Source organism: Betta splendens, chromosome 10, assembly GCF_900634795.4.
Source record: "Betta splendens chromosome 10, fBetSpl5.4, whole genome shotgun sequence".
NCBI lineage: Eukaryota > Metazoa > Chordata > Actinopteri > Anabantiformes > Osphronemidae > Betta > Betta splendens.
Genome location: NC_040890.2, coordinates 9,524,306 through 9,544,773, shown reverse-complemented (window position 1 = coordinate 9,544,773; position 20,468 = coordinate 9,524,306). Strand labels below are relative to the sequence as shown.

Below are 20,468 nucleotides of genomic sequence, written 5' to 3'. Positions count from 1 at the left end.
AGATCAAGGCCTTTTGCTTTTTCATCTTTAGACAAGGAGAAGAAGAGGAGTCTCCACAGTTCCTTGACTGAACAGTGCTGGGAGCTTCCCGGCCTTTTGGCTTCGCCCAGCATATCATCAAACGGACAGTGAGAGGAAGGGAAGGAACAGGGGAGATTGAGGGAGCGATGGAGATCAAGGTCCTGACGGGGGCCAGCACTCCCACTCGCTCCACACACATGACTCACAGAAAGAGGATCTGCTCGTCGGCGTAGCCTCGGCCGCACATTTCAATCAAACGCACGGAGAATATTGGAGCTCACCTGCCGCCACGTTCAAATACAAGGTTCACCGAGGGATAGCGCAGCGTGAAAAAACACCTACACACACACTTTACCTGCACCATAAACTTTGACTGGTGCCTCGAAACAGATGAATGCAAATGTGAAGTGCGGGATCTTGTTTGATTTTAATCCCAGGTGATGCTGAGCCACACAGTCGGATTTTAAATAAAGGCAGTGTATATAGAATGTTAAAGCAAACAGTCAGATGTAAACACTGGCTCTGGCAGCTTTGGGTTGTTTTTCCTTCAGCATCAGGATTTTTCCTGGACTACTTAATGTTTTAAACATGAGCTAAAACCAGACTTGTGTATAAAGTACACATTGCTGTCCACTCACCCAGGCCTCATAAATCCACCTGCTTTGGCTCATTGCAGACATTTGCTCTTTCCTATCATCTTTAACCATCACAGTGCTCAGCAGCACCTTTAAGCACAGTTCACTGAAATAATAAATCAAGCAGAGAGCTGCAGTAACAGATGTTTTAGTGTGCGAACACACTTTTGGCATTGTGTTGGTTCTAAAACATCCTGACACAGACCGCAGAGGAAATGGGTTCTAAATGTTGCTGCAGTGATGTTGTAATGAGCCTTTGGTGGAGTACAACACATCTGTCATTTGTCAAAGCCACCACCCATAAAGGTCAAAGGCATTTTTCTGAGTAAGTAGCAGCGCAGTTTTTCAAACCCCCGCAAGTGACTGAACTTGTGGGTGTCTGCTAAGTTGAATGATGGCCCGAAAAACTGGATGGGTATAGACCATTAACTCTGCACAGGGACAAAATACAGGCTCTAAGCAATGAAGCCATTTTAAGCAACATAGAGCTGAGCTGGGGGGCTGTGTCCATCTAGTGTTCGGACACGGTAATGGAAGTTGTACGTACGAAGAACACTACACGAACTACACTCTATGCTACAGGAACATGGTGTGGTTTCCTTTGTTGAAAATACAAGTCGCAGAAAGTAAACGTGCAACTCATTGTGACTTTATTCTCACAGCCGTGCAGCCATGTGCTGACTGGGGGGTTATTTTGTAAAGCATCTATTATCACGGTTGAAAGGCATCTGCGTTTAACCACCATTTTATTTGGTATAATTTAAAATCATCTCACTGTTAGTTCATTTATACAAATATGCTTTTGTTATATATAAAACAATTACAAACAGACTACAAATCAAGTTCCCAGTGTAAGAGCGTAGTACCACGCACACGAGAGCATGCAGCTCCGGGACACAGGCAGACAGCCCACAAGTGTATGTTCCACTTCAACGGCATTATCGTAGTGAAATCACGACATGGCCCAGAAAAAAAAAAAAAAGCTCACCACAGATGACTCTTTGACATATTGTGCACTTACATTCAACACTCCACTCACAAATCTGGAAAATCTTCATCAAGTGGCAGATCTCAAACCGCGTTACAAAAAAATTCCCGCTCATGTTGCTTTTTCGGCTATTCTAGTGTGAAAACTAGTTTGCTTTGTTCTATAGTATACCCCTACTCCAATGAGCAAATGAGAAGAACTATAGTAGACAGTTGGTGTTATTTTGGCTGCTACAACCAAACAGACATTACATTAAAAACATTATGAAATGTATAGAACTCCTCAGATGTGAAAAGGCACGTTCCGCCGCTGCAGCTCTTGCTAACCGTTTGTGCATATTGAGATTGTGCCTTGCTATGCACTGCACCATGCAGCGCAGGGATCTTAACCACAATCTGTTAAGAGCTGTAGGCCACGACTGTGCTGTTTCAGAAATGCAAGACTTGCCATGCAAGAAGTCAGTTTAGCACCTGTGTCTTACAAAGTGTGCAAAACAAGTGGGTTTACTGGCAAGAAGTAAAAGAGAATACATGTGAAAATTTTACAAAACAAAATGAAACCCAGAGTTGAATGGAGTTGTATTTAGAAGCTGCAGTACTGTAATGACCACATAGAGGTTTGACAGAAGAACATGACTATGGTCTTTGGTTTAGATAAGGCACCCGACCAAATGAAAGACGTTCTATATCGTAGATGAACTGCTGTAACATAAATAGCAAAACAGTCAGACTGCCTCGCTACGTGGTCATCAAGGCAGCTAAAAGCTGTCGTTTAAGATCGAATCATACTTACCAAATGAAGACACTGTAGAAATCTATGAATTTAGCCCCGCACAGGCATGTTCTGATATTGTCAAATTATATACTATACTCAGTTGTGCAGTAATCAGTCTGCAGACTAGATTTAAGGTAATGGTGTAAGTGAAATGGAAACTGTTACAGAGTACTCTTATGCGAGTATTAAACACACAAACATCTTATTGATCAAATAAACAAAAGCTATTACAAAATATATATTCCTTTGGCCATTACCACACTTGTAGGGTAAAACATTTGAGGAAAAATAATCATTTACAGGGTAAATTCAACATACTTAGACAAAATACACTTGCTTTAACCCAACACTAACAAAACATAATTTTTAGACATGTTAATAATGGCACTTGGTGTGAGCCCCTAGAGTTAAGACGTTGACAGAAGAGAACTGCAGCTCAACTTCCAGATGATATCGGCTCAAGTCCAGTACCAATGTGGGTTCATTTGGCATGGGCCTTATGACACCTGCTCCTTTTTTACTGAAGAGGCCAAATGGTCGGCTGCTTTTAATGGGTCCAGCTTATCTTCAAAGGCCTACTGGCTCTTTCCTGCATGGCAGTCAGAGAAGGGGAGAGGCTGAAAAGGCAGCCTGCCAGACAAACATGCCAGAATGATCACAAGGGGAATCGCAGCTCAACAGTTTAACCTCTAATCTGTGTATATTGGTTAAGGGGTACTGGCAATTGTCCATGACTCATTGCACCTTGTCTGCAACCTGCATGAATACATGTTCACCCTCTGCTTGGCTGATTCTTGTGTCTAAATAGGCAAGTCATAACTTGGTAATGGTGATGTTACTTGAGAGTCATGAGATGCAACCTAGGTGAGAGTGTGAGGTAGTCATTATTCCTCTACCTGAACAAAGGCAGATCTCTTTTCTCCAGTCAAACAGGGAAGCTTGGTTGTTTGGTTTGGATGTTGTTATGGCTTGAGACAACCACAATCAGCAATTTATAAGGCAAAGCAGAGAAGCTATAAATCTAGAACAGATGTAAAATTGAAAAAGTGTAAATACCAAAAGTTAAAATGTAAGAAAAAATGGGATTAGGTCTGTTGCCTCCATTCTGGCATAGTCACTTTGGTGATGACTGCAACGAAGAGAAATCCTCCAAGAGATGATTAAGGAGTTGATGGGCTAAAAACAAAATCAAAACTGCTGAAGGTGTTATGGTTGGCGCCAGTTGACAACCTTCGTTTCTCAGCCTTCCTTTGCATCTGTGGATCTCCGTCACCTCTCCCCACAGTCCAAATCTGGCAACTGTATATTACAACAGCACACACTTCTTGCCGTTCTTTTTAATGACTGGATACAACACTGCTCTCACAGCATCTGCAAACACCTCCCTGACACCTTCCTGCAGTAAAGCGGAACACTCCATGTATTTCACAGCCCCAATCTGCTTGGCCAAGGCATTGCCCTGCTGCTGGGTGGTAGGGGCAAGGCCCTGCTCCTTCAGCTTCTTCACCGTTTCCGCATCACCCCTCAGGTCCTTCTTGGTGCCCACAAGCAGGATAGGCACATTGGGGCAGTGGTGAGACACCTCTGGGTGCCACTTGTGCCTGACATTGGCATGGGAGGAAGGGCTGCCGATGGAAAAGCATATGATGAAGACATTGGTCTGGGGATAGGAGAGTGTGCGAAGGCGGTCGTATTCCTCTTGGCCAGCTGTGTCCCACAGGTTGAGGCTAACGGTGCGGCCGTCCACACTCATCTGGGCGCTGTAGTTGTCAAACACTGTGGGGATGTACTCTTCGGGGAAGGCATTGGTGGTGTAAGAGATGAGTAGACATGTTTTACCCACTGCCCCGTCGCCCACCACCACACACTTTATGGTCTGCATCCTGCCTACGACCACTGGGGCTGCAGCACCTGACCGAAAAATAAAAGTCACCTGATTAAGCACATCTCTCCGTGATCAGGAAGCACCGCTGTTACAAGACTCTTCACCCATAGAGATAGAGTCGTGATCATTGCAGTTTAAAAAAACAGCGGGACAATAACTGCGACAGCAAAACAGCGTTTGTCAGTTAGCGGACAGGCTAACCGTTAACAGTTAGCTTTACGACGTAATTAACGGAAGGTTAACGTTAGTTGCCCTTTCACTGGTCCGCTAAGTAACAATACCTGTGGATGATAAACGACCAATCCTTTAACAAGAGCCAATGAGTACAATAGAAGCGAAATTTAAATTTCCAAACACTATATATTTCGACCTCCTTACTTATGATACTAGGCGTTCCCCTACTGAATAGCATCAAGCTAAGGAACTAGCGCATTCGGTGGCTAAGATGCTAGCTCGTTAGCAAACAAGTTCAAAGTTTATGTCCGAGCAGCTTCACAAAAAGTAATGTACCTGACCAGAACGCACCCCAAAAGTGGCTCTAAATAATGTTCTAATGCTCTAATATATGTTTCAGAAGTAGTAAGCAGCTGTAACTGTGAAATAAGAAGGCTTTTATGACTTACCGCCACTTGGCTTTCGATCTCTTTTTGCCTGGTATAGTCAATCACAGCCGCATCCGGGGAGCTGTCCATTACGTAAAAACGGACGTAGAGAAGCAATGCACACTGGGACTTGTAGTTTCATTTTGTAACTGTAGCCTGAATGACACTAGATGGCGATGTTGATCTGTTCTACTTTCTTAGGAATTGAATGTGGAAAAAATCAAGCTAAAACCACTTTCGCAGTTTCAAAATATGTGTATGAAGTAGTTTATTGCTTTCCCTAAACTAAAACACTTAAAATGCATAATTATATACAATGTGCTATATATAACGGTCTACTGTTAATAACTACAAAATAAGCAAAATTACTTGTTGCTTAATGCTGTCGGACAACGTGCTTTAAATCTGGGTATCAAGTATTTAGAATGAGTTCAAAAGAAAATAAATAATACAAACTATTTTCATATATGAGAACATTTACACATTCAATTGGTAAATACATCTTAAGATGATACAAGTAAATGCGCCATATTTTCTTTCTTTTTCTTTTTCTCTGTACTGCAGAAAACATCTCTAGTAACACATTAGCTCACTACAGGAGTTCAGCATGTGTTTTCCTCAACAAACATTAATTTCTTTCAGGAACTTAATACAGAATAATCATTAAATGCTGCATGGTACACCGAAATGCAACATACCAACAAGCCATAAAGAATTCTGCCTTGTGTTTATCTTGGTAAGCACTCTTCCTAAAGCCCAGACTGAGCCCAAACAGCTTATTCACCTTCAGACATGTCATTATTCGTACTCAATGAATTCAGATCATTGCAAAAAGACACAAAGGCAGCTTCAAAAGTCATCCCTTTAAAGTACTCTGTCTCGCAGCCCTGGAGACCCATTAATGATGTCATACCTATACAGCAAGTCAGGTTAAGAGGCCAGGGTTGACCGACAACCAGGCACTCAAAAACACAAAGAGGCACCAGTTTATTGCCTTTCCCAAGAGGCTCTGGCGTCACTGTGGTCTATAAAGAGCGATTCCCACTGGGACCCTCCACCCACAGTAACCCTCCACCCCAACCCTTACACCCCACTATTCTGCCAGGAGATTCCCCAGGACGTCTGCGGCATTTCCATGACAACAGCCACTAACAGGATGCGAGGTGATGGTGTCAAGAGATGCAGTAACAGGGAGTTCGATGAAGGGAACATGACCAGAGAGCAAGATGCAAGAGCATCACTTATCTGTAAACAAAACTAAGGAGGGAAAATGATAAAACACAGATGAGAACTTTAATTTATTTGGTACAACTTTCATTGACAGGCACTTTTCTACAGAAGACCATTTATTTATCTTTTATGTACAAATTCACAATGGTAAACTACAACAAATGCTTTTCAATAAAGTTATATTATTTCAATATAAAACAAAAAAAAACGACAGAATCATCTCCACACGACTTCTCCAGTTTGTAAAGTGCATCAGAATAACAAGGCAATAGTTCAATAGCGTACCGAGTTCAAGTCGGACTGCCCACCAGCCTGGTGCGAGAAGCACAAGATCATTTAGTCACAGTTTTCAAAACACAAAAGACAATTTCCTAAAATAATCTAAAAACCTTTTTTTGATGGCAGAGCAGATGAAGTTTTCATACGCACTCTACTCACAGTGTAACATGAATCTGGTATTAAAGTGTTCTACATACAGTATCATTAAAGGACTTGTTGTAGTGCCCTGTTGCCTGCAAAGGAGCCAAACAGATGTGAAGAGGTAGGGTGTAAAGGTCTCCTACTGCAGCAGTGGCTGAACAAGATTACAAGACAGTAAAAACCAGCAGAGTTAAAGTTCATCCAGACCAGAAATCGAATAATGACTCATGTTTCATGAACACCCACTCAGTTACATTGAAAATGCATAAAAGAAAAAAACACCCCACCCATTCTGTCATTTCCACAGTGGCTGAGCTGCAGTAGCTCGAGGTACTTTGGGTCCAGGTATCCGTGAAGCTGTAGCGATTTTCGAGCTGGCGGGAGACATGCTTGTGCTCTTGGTGGTTTTATTCCGGGCAGCGCTAATGACGGCCGTGCGTATGGTCTTGGCCGTGGAAGATGACGGACTGTGGGTTGTGCGCGGCTGGGAAGGGAGATTAGTGTCCGAGTTGGGAGCCAGTCGCTTAGACACACGAAGGGGAGACCCTCTAACAAAGGCCGGGGGGGTGCCTGCAGACAGCTTTTCTTGTACGGATCGGTCAGATGACCTGCGAGGAGATGCGAGCTTGCCCGGAGTCTGTGTCTCGCTCACAGTTCTTTCCCGCGTGCTGTTACTTCGCCTCACGTCTGCCTGCGCAGCAGCTAGACGAGCAACGGGAGAGGACCGCATGGACACGCTGCGAGGGCTAGCTAGCCGACTAGCAGCCGATGGGCTTGCGGGGACCGGGGTACCTATTGAAGGCTCCGTTTTGGAGCGGACCCTGGGGATGCCTGTGCTATTGGAAGGTCCGGTACGTGACACAAGTCCCCTCTTGGCTCCTATTCCAACATGCACCGGCGTTTTCACGGTTCGAGCCTCTTCCTTTGACGTAGGGGACCCCGGCGATGACCTGTCTCGAAGGTCCACCTCTCGCTCCTTCCTCCACTTGGAGCAGAGGCTCGGTGCGGGTCGCGGGAGTGGAGATGTCGGGGGCGACAAGGTCTCATAGGATCGGAGGCCTTTCACCAGAGTGTGGCACTCAAGGGTTTCACCGACGCGCGAGTACGGCTTCGCAGGCTCTCGTTCAGGACACGGCATGTCACAGAACTCCGACTGTGACTGGCTGAACTCCGGTAGACTGGAGGGCATCCAGTTCTCCTCCACAGGTGTGGATGCAACTTCTGAGTCTGGGGGGCTCATAAGACCAGCATCAGGCGATTTCATCACACTCGCTACTCTCGCCTCCGTTTGCGATTTGGTTTTAGCTAAAGTATTTACAGAAGCCGGTGATTGGTTCTCAGATCTCTGGGACTTCAGCAGCTCAGCCACTCCGTCACTAGGAGGAAGTATTCCATAAGTACGAACAGACCGAGACACAGGATCGCTGACGGTAGAGTCGGCGCATTTACTCTGAGGGGGGCAGTTATTTTCCATTACTGGCAGGTCGAAGCCATGTCTGAGAGATGAGGTCTGGCTACGTCTATCAGTGTGCGTGACAGCAGTGTTTGTACGACAACTAGGTGAAGAATTAGTGATCATTGGAGCTATGCATTTGTCTGTTTCCTGTTGGCTCTGCAGCACATAGGAAATGTTGTCGGGCCCTTGTGGCTTGCATGTGAACCTGCATTCATGTTGATGATGACCAAATGTTGCAGTTTGTGAGTCCTGAACTGCCTCCACACTTCGGTTTGCCGTTTTCCCAGGTTGAGCACCGATCCCTCCACCCAGACCGGGTTCTTGGTCAATGGGGGAACACGTGCCATCGGTATCCGGAGAGCTACACAGAACAGTGGTGTTCTCGTGATCAGAAGAGCTGTTTGAGTGATAACTGGTCGATGTGGGGCTGGTTCCCAGCTCAGGGAAGCGCTGTAGCACAGACGAGTTGTGTGCGTCGTTGTGGAGAAGGTGGGAGAGTCTGCGAGAGTCTGCCCTTCTCAGGCTACGACGACTCCAAGTATAACTCAAGCTCTTTTCCAGAAGTTTCTCCAGTTCATCTTGGTTGTCTTGAGAACGAGGAGATCTGGCGGGGCTGAGGCCCAGATCCAGTCCGGTACAAACGGCCAGAGAGCGGCGCTTTTGACTCATCTCCCGCTGTCGTGCCTGACGTTTCTGTTCCTTCAGTTCCCGCTCTGCGTTCTCCTGGAGGAAGGACAAAGAGAAATGTTCTGTCTGCCTGCAACTATGAGCCGAGTTGGGACGAAGACAGATACATATAGAAAGCAATTCATCAAACCTGGACAGCCCTTTGAAAGCGCAGGCAAAACATATGGATGACTCTACAAGCTTCCTCAAGTTTGAAAGTGCTGTCGTCCTCACAGAAGAACTCCACCAGAGCCTGACTTGACATCCTCATGCCCTCCACCTCGTCTTCAGCATTCTTCAGACGCTCCTCAGCTGCCTGAAAGGCAAACATTTTTCACCGTCTGCTTTCTTCATCCTGTATTCTTGGACCCATTTGAATCAAAAATGGTCTTGGCTGATGTGCCTCGTAATTGAATATAAAATCTTGAAAAGTGTCTTATGCACCTCCAGGAACGGCTGCGTGTGCTGCTGAATCTCAGCTTCAGTCTGGATGTTTGCCTTCAGGGCGACCACTCTGCTTTTTAACTTAGATAAGTCCTCCACCACAGACTCCTCACACAACCTTCAGAGAAAGACAAGACACTCGCATCAGACACTTATATTAAGAAAACAGACTTTGGCAACTTTCTGTCAAACTATAGGGATCAAAACTGCAACAGAATGCGAACCCCTCTTTAGTTTTACAAGCAGGTCGGCCATTCCTTAGCCCGCCATAAATAACTGGGAACCGATGAACAAATAGAAGCAGTTTAACCTCTCCAAGTTAAATGCTAACTTGGCGCATCAGTGTATTCACTCAGAAAAGGCATCCAGCTGTTATCTAGCTGTCTGACGCTATGCAATTCACGAGCATTTGTTTGTTTAGGCCGCATGCTGATGTTCGTAAGCAGGGCTTTTATATCGCCTCAGACTCTACCACCGCGGAGTTGGCTGGGATGCGATTTGGAGAGGAGACTGACCTAGAGGCGGAGCCAACATGGCCTAGTTGGCTGGGAAATGACAGTAAACTCTGGTCCTTTTTCACAGCTTCCTGTGGAGACAAACACAAATGATTATCCAGCTATTGTTTCAAAAAGGAGCAACACGTCATTTGCTAATGTTGACAAAATCTCATGCTCCGTGGAGCAGTCTGGCTTGAGGCTCTATCAGCAATTGTTCTTTTGCAGAGATTGGCTGGGCTACAACTATGTACCCAGAATATTTCCAGGCAGTGAAGCAGCTCTCCCAAACTCTGTTTTTTGTCTTTACCTGTTGGGTGTTAAGGGTCTACCCACACTACATCTTCATTTCAGTTCTTACCATTGCTACAAAATGCAGCAGATTCATCCCCGGCTTATTGGCTTTGGTGTCAGCCAGCTTGAGAAGTGATGAGATCCGGAATCCAGCAGCATTTCCTGCATATCCACCCTGAAAAAACAAGCACAGGGTAAGAAGAAAACACAAAGACACAACACTTAACCGTAAACACAATAAGATGCCCCCAAATACACCCAGACGCCAAAGTTTAGTAAACAGATTAAAAAAAGACAAATTCTGCTTCGTCAGGCTGGAAAAGGGAAGGAAATCACTCACAGCATTCATATAGTTCCCAGCTTTCAGCACCAGGCGAAGGATGGAGTGTAACTCAGGACAGCTCAGCAGTTCTAGGGGAGTGAAATGTAGAGATCCAATATTCCGTCTTAAGGCTAAAGCATAATGCATATCAAATGGCAGCAAATATCAAGGTCTTTAAGCAGTCAGCAACTCTGTTTTGAAGAATTAACAGTCTGATTGATGATGTTATTTTGAATTGTCACCACGTTTTAACAGTTTCATTCATCAGCACAGAATTCACCAGAGTAAACAACGACTAAGTAGAAGCTTTGCTTGGAGGCCTTTATGGCGGTGCAGTATATAACTGTTACTTTACCTCTGGCTGCCTCCCTCAGACATCTGGCTGCCACACACAGAGAGGTCACAGCAGGGTCAAACTCTTGTTGAAGGATCATGGCATCCAGACGAAGCCGAAAACTAAATGGAAGAGGAAAGAGGGACGGATGGATGAATGCACACAGATGAGTAATGATGACAGGAACAAAAAAAAAAAAAAAAAAAAAAAAAGAAGGAGGGGGCGGGGGACTCGTGCTCAGTCATCACTTAAACAAGCACATGTCATCGCAAAAGGGGAGCGAGATAAGAAAATGGGCAGGAGATGGGGGAATTTGGAGGAGGAAAATACACAGAAACAGTTGGGGGAATCCTGTTTGGTAATTTATCACATGTGGGGTTAAGAGGGGTCTACCTGGGGACTTCCACCAACAGCAGCATGAAAAGATCGGGCTCCCCAAGGCAGCTCTGCTCCCCGCTGAACCTCCTCAGGCGGGACTCCTGAGAGAGAACAGATGCTGGGTGAAATGTTGAAATAAGCCTTGATAGAAACTAAAAGCAACATGCCATCAACTCTCTATTCCAATAAACTCCCTGGAAACCACATTAGGCTGCACGGCGTACTTTTCATCTCCATAATCAGGGCCAGATAATGATTAAGAGGAGTGTGGGGGGGGGGGCACTGTTGACACGTTACCTCCTCAGTGTCAGGCAGCAACTTGCAGAGCTCTGCAAGCTTCTCTGCTCCGTAACGGTCCCCAGCTCCTCGTCGGATATCCTCAACTATCTCTTTAGCAGGCCTGAGGAAAGACACACGAGCATGACATCGGTGTTAACATGCGGCTCGAGAAAAAAAAAAAAAAAAAAAAAAAAAAAAAAAAAAAAAAACGGCATCACCCGGCGAGAAAAGTCGCGTCAAGAGCGATAGCAGCTCTTTGTTTTGCCTTCTGGAGTTTATTCTTTTCTTATCAAAGTGTTAGCCGACGCCACGCCGGCGGCAAATCCACTGGGCAAATAGGAGCCAGACACACGGAGAAGACGTGAAGGTGAAAGACCACGAGGCGACTGTCAGGTACTTCCTGAGGAACACAGCTTTCCTTTGTTTCGGCTATTTCTCTCCACACATCCTTATACTGTACCCGATTATGTGCCAGCTTCTTCCCATTCACATCCATAATCGAACTCAGCAAAATAAACAAGACAAAAAACGGTTAAAAGGTCAAGAAAACACGGTGGAGCGGCGGTAAATTCACTTCCCAAGAACCCCCCTTTGAAAGTGGAAACGTGTTTAAACAGTCTCGCTATGTTTCAGTGACTTCAGCTGAAAGCAACATGCTGAGCGAAGGAGCCTACGCACAAAGCTGTTGCATAATAAACAGACACTCGTGTGCTTATGTCTGACAATAGGAAACCATCAGCGCCCAAGCTACACCCACGTTTAATAGTAGTTTAGTCTCAGGTCAGAATAGAGGGTAAACACAGTCAGAGCCATGTTTGAGAAGAGGCCCTTTTCACGGCACAGCTTCACCTACAAGTCTCGACAAATCTGGTTTAGAGGAAAAGAGCCGCTCGTTTCTGGAGAGGTGTGCAGTCACAGTGCATTTCAGGCGCAGGAGGCGTGACAGTGCGTCAACCCAGCACTCTCTTTGCCAGAAAGACATCCTACATGACTTCCATTTTAGACACCAGGACGGGTGGTGCTTTAACGACTGGAGGACGAGCCCTCCTCACGGCAAGAGCTGCAGCTTTGTTCGGGCCATTTAAAGATGCTAAAGAAGCTTTAAGGGGTTGCTGAATACGACAGGCCACCAACAGGGCGTCTCTCAGTAGGGGGCAGATTTAACATTAGACACTTAAGAGCATCAGCAGGTGCCAACTATGACTCCTCAGGCTATACCCACCTCCCCCCTTGGACTCTTGGAGCAAACCCACCACCACCCAACCCCCCGAGTCCAGCTGCTTAGTGCGAAGCCTCCTCTACACCTGTCCACTACATGTCACTGCTGTTACTCTCTGCCCAACACACCGATGCGCCTCGCTGGCATATGGTCACCAAGCGCACAGCACCATCAAACAAGCCCAGTTCCACTCAGCACAGTTGTGCACAACTTCTTATTTGAGTTTTGAATTATGGCGACCTCGAGGTAATGCAGACAAGCTACAAGCCAAGTGAACCAGTCGCATTAGCAGTGTCCACAGCAGCAAAAATACAAACTTAAGCACTAAATATAGGTGATTCCATAACTTAAAGTATTAAGATATAGGAGGACTTACATCTTGAATTGCCGTAGAAATATCCCAATGTTCATGCTGCGTTTAGAGTCCAACAGGGAGATCTGAAAGTAGGCAATAGCACAAATAAGGGAAACAGAAATCTGAAAGATCTAGGGGTTTCTACACATCACTGACAAACACCACAGCCTTCGCTAGGGTCTGACCTCTTCTGAGCTGTCCTGGGGGGATGTGCTGCGCATCAGAACACAGCGGCGGCGCCTCAGGGTGCCGGTTCTGTCCTGAGGCTTAGTCTCCTTCTGGCCGAACAGCTCATCCAGAGAATGGAGGTCGATGGGGAACTCGTCCTCGCCCGGGGCGGCCCCACTCCACACACTTTTCCGGCCCTCCACTTTCTCTTTGGGAATACGCTCCCAATTCAGCTTCCGCAGGCGACTCCGACGCTCGCTGTCGGTTCGGCTGAAGGCGGAGGAGGACGCGAGCGGCGGCGGGGGTGGAGGCGGCGGCGGCGGGGGAGCCGGGGAAGGCGGCGGAGGAGCAACCCGCACCACGTGGGCATCCATGGCCGTCACTTCCACAGGTTCACACGCAGCGCGGGGCTGGGCAGGCGGTCTTCCATGAAAGATGGTTTCCTTGACGGCCACAGACAGGTTAATGAGCATGAAGGCGGCTCGGCGGTGATATGAGGGGGGGGGCGACAGTGCGCGGACGGTCAGTGTTCAGCCAATTATGACTCTTCCAGTAAACTCCGGTTCAAAAGGTCCAGCTGTAAATTCCCAATCTAGAAGGCAGCAAGAAATCCCATCTTAGTCATCAAAACAGAGACAGAAAATCAGGCTGATCTGCAGTCGATCACCTCATCTGACACCTGGGCTTGGCTTCTCCTTTCATTAGCTGAGCTCCGATGTACTGACTGGAGCTATAAAAAAAGTAGCATCAAGGTTCTGTGCAGGTTCAAGATGCTTTTTGGGTCCAACGCGGAGCACCCTGCCCCTCACCCCACCCCCCTCCCCTCCCCTCCGCGAGCTGTGTTAACAGCTTGTCCCATCCTGTTCAGTTTCACCTCGCTGCACGAATTCACACCCCCATGTGCCCCCTGCCTCCTAATTAGAATATATATGCGGAGACACCGCGAGCACGTAGGACGCACAGTTAACCACGACGCTGCAGCGCGGACGATGTGCTCGTGCAAACCCGCGCCCGCATCATTTTGTTTGCTCGTTCTGGGTGGTTTGCCTTCAAAGCCAGCTGCACACACTTGCGCCAGCAAGTAATGCTGGATTAGTGAGGCAACAATGACTCACGGGTTTTAGGTGTCTGGTTCTGGGGGAAAGTCTAAGTCTTTAATCAGGATATGACTTTTCAGCTGCCAAAACAACATCCTCTCGGACTCTCGCGATCATAACGTGAATCATCGCTTTTGGGAAAGGTTCGAGGGGATGCGCTCGGGCGCCGAGCGGTTCCACCGCGCGCCGCTTGAGCGCGCTGCAAAAAAACGCCACTGATTTTAGCCTCCATCATACATTGGGACCTGTAGCTTTGCGAAAATGATTTGACAAATGCCGTCGCTTAAAAGTGTCTCGGGGGGGAGGAAAGTAAAAGTAAAACAAAAACGAATTAAAGTCAAAAATATTAAGTCAAATTTGTAAAAGTAAAACAAAAACGGATTAAAGCCAAATGTTGAAATTCGCTTGATAACTTTTTAAGGACAACATTTCTCATGTTGACATTTGTGTAAAGTGACTGAACCAGTTGACGAAACCACGTAGTTTATTCCTGTTAACTTTACTTTAACCACCATTAAACGCGACGCTTAAAAGCTTAGGCACATATGATATATATCACTTACCTGCATTTGACGAGACAGTTTTTTTAAGTGATGCGCATCCACGAACCGATTTAATTATATGAAGGAAAAAAAAGGCTTCAAAACATGTGTTCGTTCCTTGTATCTTCTTCTCTCCGTGGCCGGTGCCGCGCGGCTCGCAGCAACTTCTCCTGTCTTCCCCAACTTGCTGAGAAACTTCCACACAGCAGATCGTGGAGTGCGCAGGCGCGTTGCCGCACGCTGATATCCTTTTATTGTATCCTCCCAGTTTCCCAAGGGGCGGATTAAGGGTTTTCAGGTGGGAGTGCTCCACTTCACTTCACTTCTGGACTTCAAAAAAAATGTTGCTGCGGGTCTGGTTTTGTATCACGTGAATTAAACAAACTTTCTCTACAAAAGTTATAACTCTTTTTATATCTTAGATCATTTTTATTGATGCCTGTGATACTTTACTTCTCACTTCCTACACATGACTCTGCAATAGGAGCTCGCTGACAACTTGTTACCTCTCTATTTCAGGCTAGTCATCGCGGGCAGGATTCTGATGCGCAATTGGTGCAGAAGACCTTGATCAAAAACAGCATGAGAACCCGAGAGAGGGGCCAGATGGTTATCAAACATGGGAACCCATGTCCACGTCTCCCTGAAGCAAGAATACCCTGATGGGTGAAAGCCAAGAGGCCAGAAGTCCCTCTGGAGTGCTGAAACGAGCCAGGCTGCTGGGATATGGACTCCTAACATCAGCCTTTCATCCGAGGTGCTGGAACCATGTCGCCCGCTGCTCCCAGTGCAGCTCAGGTAGCTTCTCTCACAGGCCGCACTGACAGCCAGTCATCATCACCTCTGGGGCTGCGCTGGTCAGGGGCTTACAAGCCCATGGACCTGGCTATTGTTGGGGGCTGTGCAGCAGAAGGCCACAGTGTGCCGGTGCCAGAATAAACCTCTCTCAGGAAACTTCCCTTTCCATTCAGCCACTCCACACAGTACAGTGTGTTTCTCAGAATACAAGGAAATGCCCCCGTTTGATAGGCAGCGGCTTTATGGTCCATAAAGGGCTCGAACAACCCTGCACCACTCCACATCCTTTCCAGCATTCATGCAGCATGGGCACCGCCACACTGATTAATCGAGTAAGGAGTTCATTTGAACTTCACTTTTGACTGGAAAAACTGGGTGAAAAAAATATTCGTCAATGCAAGGATTGCGCAGCACCGCGTTCGTGTGTGTGATGCATTTGTGATCACGGCTCATTTACGCCTGGTATGAACAAACTTGTGACATTCTCTTCTGAATAGAAAAATAAGGATTAACACGTAAGACCTCAATGCCAAGGAGCCTGTGGAAGCTCAGGGTGCTTAGTTTCATGGGACGGTTGCAGCCATGCAGCAAGTGTTAGCCTTTCGCCATCTCTCCTTCTTAATCTCACTTTGAAGTCCCACCAGGGTTATGTAAAGGTGAGGGCTATTAGCTCCCTCCCTCCTCCCGTAACGTGCACACATAATCATTTGTGCTCACGCACACATGCACTTACTTTACATAGTCCCTTTTCTACGGTGATCGCATTCTATCCGGCGACCTCAGCTGCAAATTGACTTTCCACGCTGCAGACATTAAACCAAATTTAAAGAAATCAATACAATTGATTTTTTGTCCAGATGCCCCGTTTATAAAGCATGTAAAGGAGTCCATGGGCCCAACAATGTTATTCCATCTCTAGCCGGTCTGGTTTGCCTCCTGGGTCTTGGCCATTTCCATAGTGAAGAAAATAGGTCAGCGTGTGTGCTTTGACCATGTATGTATTCACCCACACCTTCATTTGATCCCAGACTGGGATACTGGGTCAGGGGAGGTATTCCTAATCAAACCCAGCTTCCTCAGAACTCTCTTGGTTTTCCAGCTGTACTCGGATCACGTGTATTTATCCAGTGTGGTGTGACAAGGATCTCTGGCTTTGGTCAGACCTCCAGCCTGATAAGTAGAGACAGCGAGAGACAGACAACACAGACTCACTTGCAGTGTGTTGGCCTTTTTCTCACACACTCACACATGAACTCATGCATGAGTGCTCCATATATCAGCCCTTCCACTGCATCCACCCCCACGTATGGAGTCCACGTTGTACAAGACAGTAAACGAGAGGTTTCCACACGCAGCTGCTGCAAAATGTGAGGTTCACAGACAGGCTATTAGACACTGATACAAACATTAGGGAGACAGAGAGTTGAGAGGGCACTGAGTCAAACTTTAGGAGAAAGGAAAACATGCTCTCGCTTTGGGGGGGATTCATCTCTTCGTCACAACACTCCTTTATTTCCCTCTTTGAAAATCTTCCTAGGTTGATTGTTAGAAGACTTTTTGCTAACCATACCTTCTACTGATGCAGCATTTTGAACAGTGTGTGTGTGTTGCATTTAAATTCATCTCCCAGCAGGGAGCCTGAGGTGCTTATGGTCAGTTGTCCTTAGGGGGTTGGGCTGACTCTGTTTGTCTTTGCACATCTGGCCCCTAGAACTACTTCCGACTCCAATTAGGATTTCCTGAGACTCAATAAAGAGGATTATTGGTCTGCAAAATACTGGCCCAGACTCTCCCACCCTCAGTCGCCTTCCTGCCCCAGCTGCTACGGCCATTACACCAGACAGAGCTACAGTCGCACTTCACTAACCGGGCAGTCCACGACGGCACAGTGACTTGAAGAAATGTAAACAAACCAGCTCTTTCCCCCCCCCTTCGTCTTTTGCATCAGATCCAGTCTATATATCTGACCAGCGGATTCTATATTCTCCTATAATATAATAAGAAGCAAATGCTCCTGCTTCTAAAACAGCTGATGGGAGACCACAGGCGTTTGCAAATCAAGCTATGGTTGGGCACCGAGCCCTGGAGCAGAGAGCGGGGGGGGGGTGTTACTGCGTTAATAGGAGGGTCCTGCGCAGCTCCTTGTGTGGCAAGAGCGATCACACAGTTAATATTCAAAGGCCCGGGTCTGCTGTAAAGACACTACTAAATAGAGGTTGACAAAGCGAGTCGTACAATTGAAGGGTTCTCCCTAAGTAGGCTGTGTATGTAGCACAAAGCCCAGTGTATGGAGTCTATAATGAGTTATTCAGCAGACCCTCCTGCTTTGCCTCCCAAACCACCACAGACCTAACCACTGGCTTATCCTTTCATTCCTCTATGCCTTTATTGTGTGTGTGTGTGTGTGTGTGTGTGTGTGTGTGTGTGTGTGTGTGTGTGTGTGTGTGTGTGTCTGTCACACACCTGCAAACCCAAACACCTGGATAGTTATTCAGTGATAACATAAAACACATGGTCTTATTTATTTGACGGAGTTCCTATTAATACTGTAAATAATCAGCATTAATTCACTTGGCTTCCTGTCGGGCATTGATTGTGATGTCTACGTGCTTCGTGTGGAGTAAAGCCTTACGGGTTCCTTTCCACACCACCACGCACACACTGATAATGCGCACACACACGGTTACTTCAACCATCTAAACCTAATTATTCTGCCCCTGCTCCTCTGTGCCAACCAGTGATGTCACCCACAGAGGCACAGAGGCTCTGTTGGCTCCGTGCCTGGGGTTTAGGGTTAGAGGAGGAGGGGGGGGGGCTTGACTGGTTCTGTGTTCAGCCTGTACAGATCATCCAGCCTCCTCTCTGGCTGCTCCCACAGAACCCAGCCTCCTTCATTCTGCTCCTTCACCAGCGCCAATAGACACTGAACCAACACATTTAAGGCTGAATGGAAAACATGGCAGAGTTATGGGCCCCGGGGCACAACCAGACTCCCTCCAGGATTAACCTAGCTGCTACCCTCCTTCCATCACTTCCACAGGCATTCACCGGGCCTGTGCTAAAACCTATTCATTCTGCATAAACTGTTGCATAACAATGTGGCCTGCTTTTTGCTGCGGCACCGGAGCTGTTGGTAATACAAGGCACCCGCGGGCCCCCAGAGCCCCCGAGCTCCAGTCCCAGTTTCTTGTGTTGTGTTGAACCTTTGGAGGCCAGTTGTGAGCGAGTAAACGTTTGGGGCACACGTCCTGCTGAAGGGAACAACTACTAAATGGAATTTCAGTTTCAGCGTAGCTTTTAGAAATAATTAGACCTTAGGGAAAAAACACCATGCTGATGGTACTGACTGAAACCCCACATTGTCATTTTTAAGTTATAATGAGTGGTAATTATTCAGTTTCACGGGTACAATGTTGGCAAACCAAACTAGTTCATGGGTTTGAACTGTGTAGACTTTGCTTGTTTTCCCTCGCGACTCCTCCAGGTTCTCCAATTTCATCTCAGAAATTCCCTCATGTTAATTGTTGAGTCTATTTTACTCCTTACTCCACTCCAGGTCTGTGTTAGTGAGCTGACCAGGATGTGCCCAGTTGGGCTTGGGTCCAGCTTCACTGTGTGTCTTAATTGAATAAACAGCATTAATAACAGAATTTAGACATCTCATAGGGACTACTGGCAGTTCAATTATGTCTGCGATTCTTCATAAGTGTGAAAGTCACTTTGATGAATTGATGATCTCAAAGTCATTGGTGGAACAGGGCAGAATAAAGGGGAAATGACTCAATGTGGGCCATATAAATAGAAAGACAGCATGGGGTTTAGTTTATTCTCTAGAAATCACGTGCAAACACTCTCTCCCTCTTCCTTCCTCTCCCCCTGACACATGGAGATCTGGCATGTTTGGCAGAGGCAGAAAGGAGTGGGAACAAAAGGATGAGTGACCGATGCAGGGATGTGATGGCCAACTGAGTTATTTGGTCAAAACCCAGTAAAATGAAAGGCTCGGCTGTTGCTAGGCTGTGCTGTGAGAAAGAGAGAGCACTCCGGCTGATATTGTTAAAGGGAACCAGGCCTCTGTTTACTCACACAGATATTCCACTTTAGCACTGCCGTTACCACCAATTAGTATTATTACCCCCCAATCACTCTCTTCATTAGCCACTTAACTGGCTGAAGGGGATCTAAGGACTTGGCCAAGCCATTTTGGAGACGGCCTAAGTGACTGAGTGACCGGGGGAAATGAATAGATTTCAATTTCTTCTTCAAAAACTGACAAGAAATGAGAAAATGAAAAACATCTGAGCTGCAGACACAGGACATGTGTCTCTCACAGAAACAGCCATTCATTGTTGTTTACACCACAGTAGCCTCTGGCTCTGTGTTGTGGCTATAAAGCCAACAAACGAAAATTATCTTGCAAAGCGAAAAGGTCGAGGAAGATGTAAGAAAAGACAGAGACACGGAGGGAGAAAGCAAAACAGAAAGAGAAAAGAGAAGCCCATTAAAATATGTGCGTTGAGTCCCTAGAGGCCAATGTCTTGTTTTAAGAGCCTGGAGGTTAAGGTCAAAGGTCATGGGTTAGGCTCAGAGGTTATCAGCAACTGTTTGGGGTTAAATCGTCTGGGTTGGTGAGCACATCTACAGTTAACCGGATTAACCCAGTGAAGGCATTCCGGGGGTTAAACCCAGATGCACAAATTGCACGTTTTCCTGCACGCTGGCAGACACACTGGGGTTTGTATCTCCTGTCGCTCTGGGTGCGGTTTAATGTGGAGCCGGGGTGTGAGAGGAAGTCAGTGGGGGGGGGGCAGAGGTGCTGAACCCTGTCATCCTGTTGTTACTGGTCACACCTGCCTGTTGTTCCCGCAGAGCATGGAACCAACAGGAGGTGGTGCGTTTGTGTGTTCCGAGGGCCGGTGGAGAGGAACCGGTTCATTTCAATATAAGGAAATGTCCAAAGCCCAAACTGAGGTTCACGATCGCCCCGAACACAAACACACAGGCGCACAGTTGTGACTAACGGTGGCGAGGCCCTCGTTTAGCGCCTCCCACGTTCAGCGTGCTGGG

The 20,468-nt window shown here is 46.7% G+C and overlaps 2 protein-coding genes across 4 annotated transcripts; both read right to left on the bottom strand.

Moving 5' to 3' along the window:
• Window positions 1-1,606: 1,606 nt before the first annotated feature.
• Window positions 1,607-5,071, bottom strand: rhogd (ras homolog gene family, member Gd). Its single transcript, XM_029165445.3, has 2 exons — window positions 4,927-5,071; window positions 1,607-4,329 (listed from the first exon to the last, which is right to left on the bottom strand). Exon 2 carries the CDS (start codon window positions 4,298-4,300, stop codon window positions 3,725-3,727), a length of 576 nt encoding a protein of 191 aa, XP_029021278.1. The 5' UTR covers window positions 4,301-4,329; window positions 4,927-5,071; the 3' UTR covers window positions 1,607-3,724.
• Window positions 5,072-6,176: 1,105 nt separating this feature from the next.
• Window positions 6,177-14,883, bottom strand: fhdc2 (FH2 domain containing 2). 3 transcript variants are annotated; one of them, XM_041072698.2, is made up of 13 exons: window positions 14,625-14,883; window positions 13,632-13,694; window positions 12,982-13,556; window positions 12,818-12,879; window positions 11,241-11,343; window positions 10,959-11,044; window positions 10,587-10,687; window positions 10,250-10,320; window positions 9,977-10,084; window positions 9,637-9,707; window positions 9,122-9,239; window positions 8,829-8,993; window positions 6,177-8,734 (listed from the first exon to the last, which is right to left on the bottom strand). In XM_041072698.2, exons 3-13 carry the CDS (start codon window positions 13,435-13,437, stop codon window positions 6,851-6,853), a joined length of 3,225 nt encoding a protein of 1,074 aa, XP_040928632.1. In that variant the 5' UTR covers window positions 13,438-13,556; window positions 13,632-13,694; window positions 14,625-14,883; the 3' UTR covers window positions 6,177-6,850. The 3 variants fall into 3 exon arrangements, with proteins under 3 accessions (XP_040928632.1, XP_029021666.1, XP_029021665.1); XM_029165833.3 differs by lacking the exon at window positions 13,632-13,694 and having other exon boundaries at window positions 12,982-13,407; XM_029165832.3 differs by lacking the exon at window positions 13,632-13,694 and having other exon boundaries at window positions 14,625-14,882.
• Between the last annotated feature and the right edge of the window lie 5,585 nt (window positions 14,884-20,468).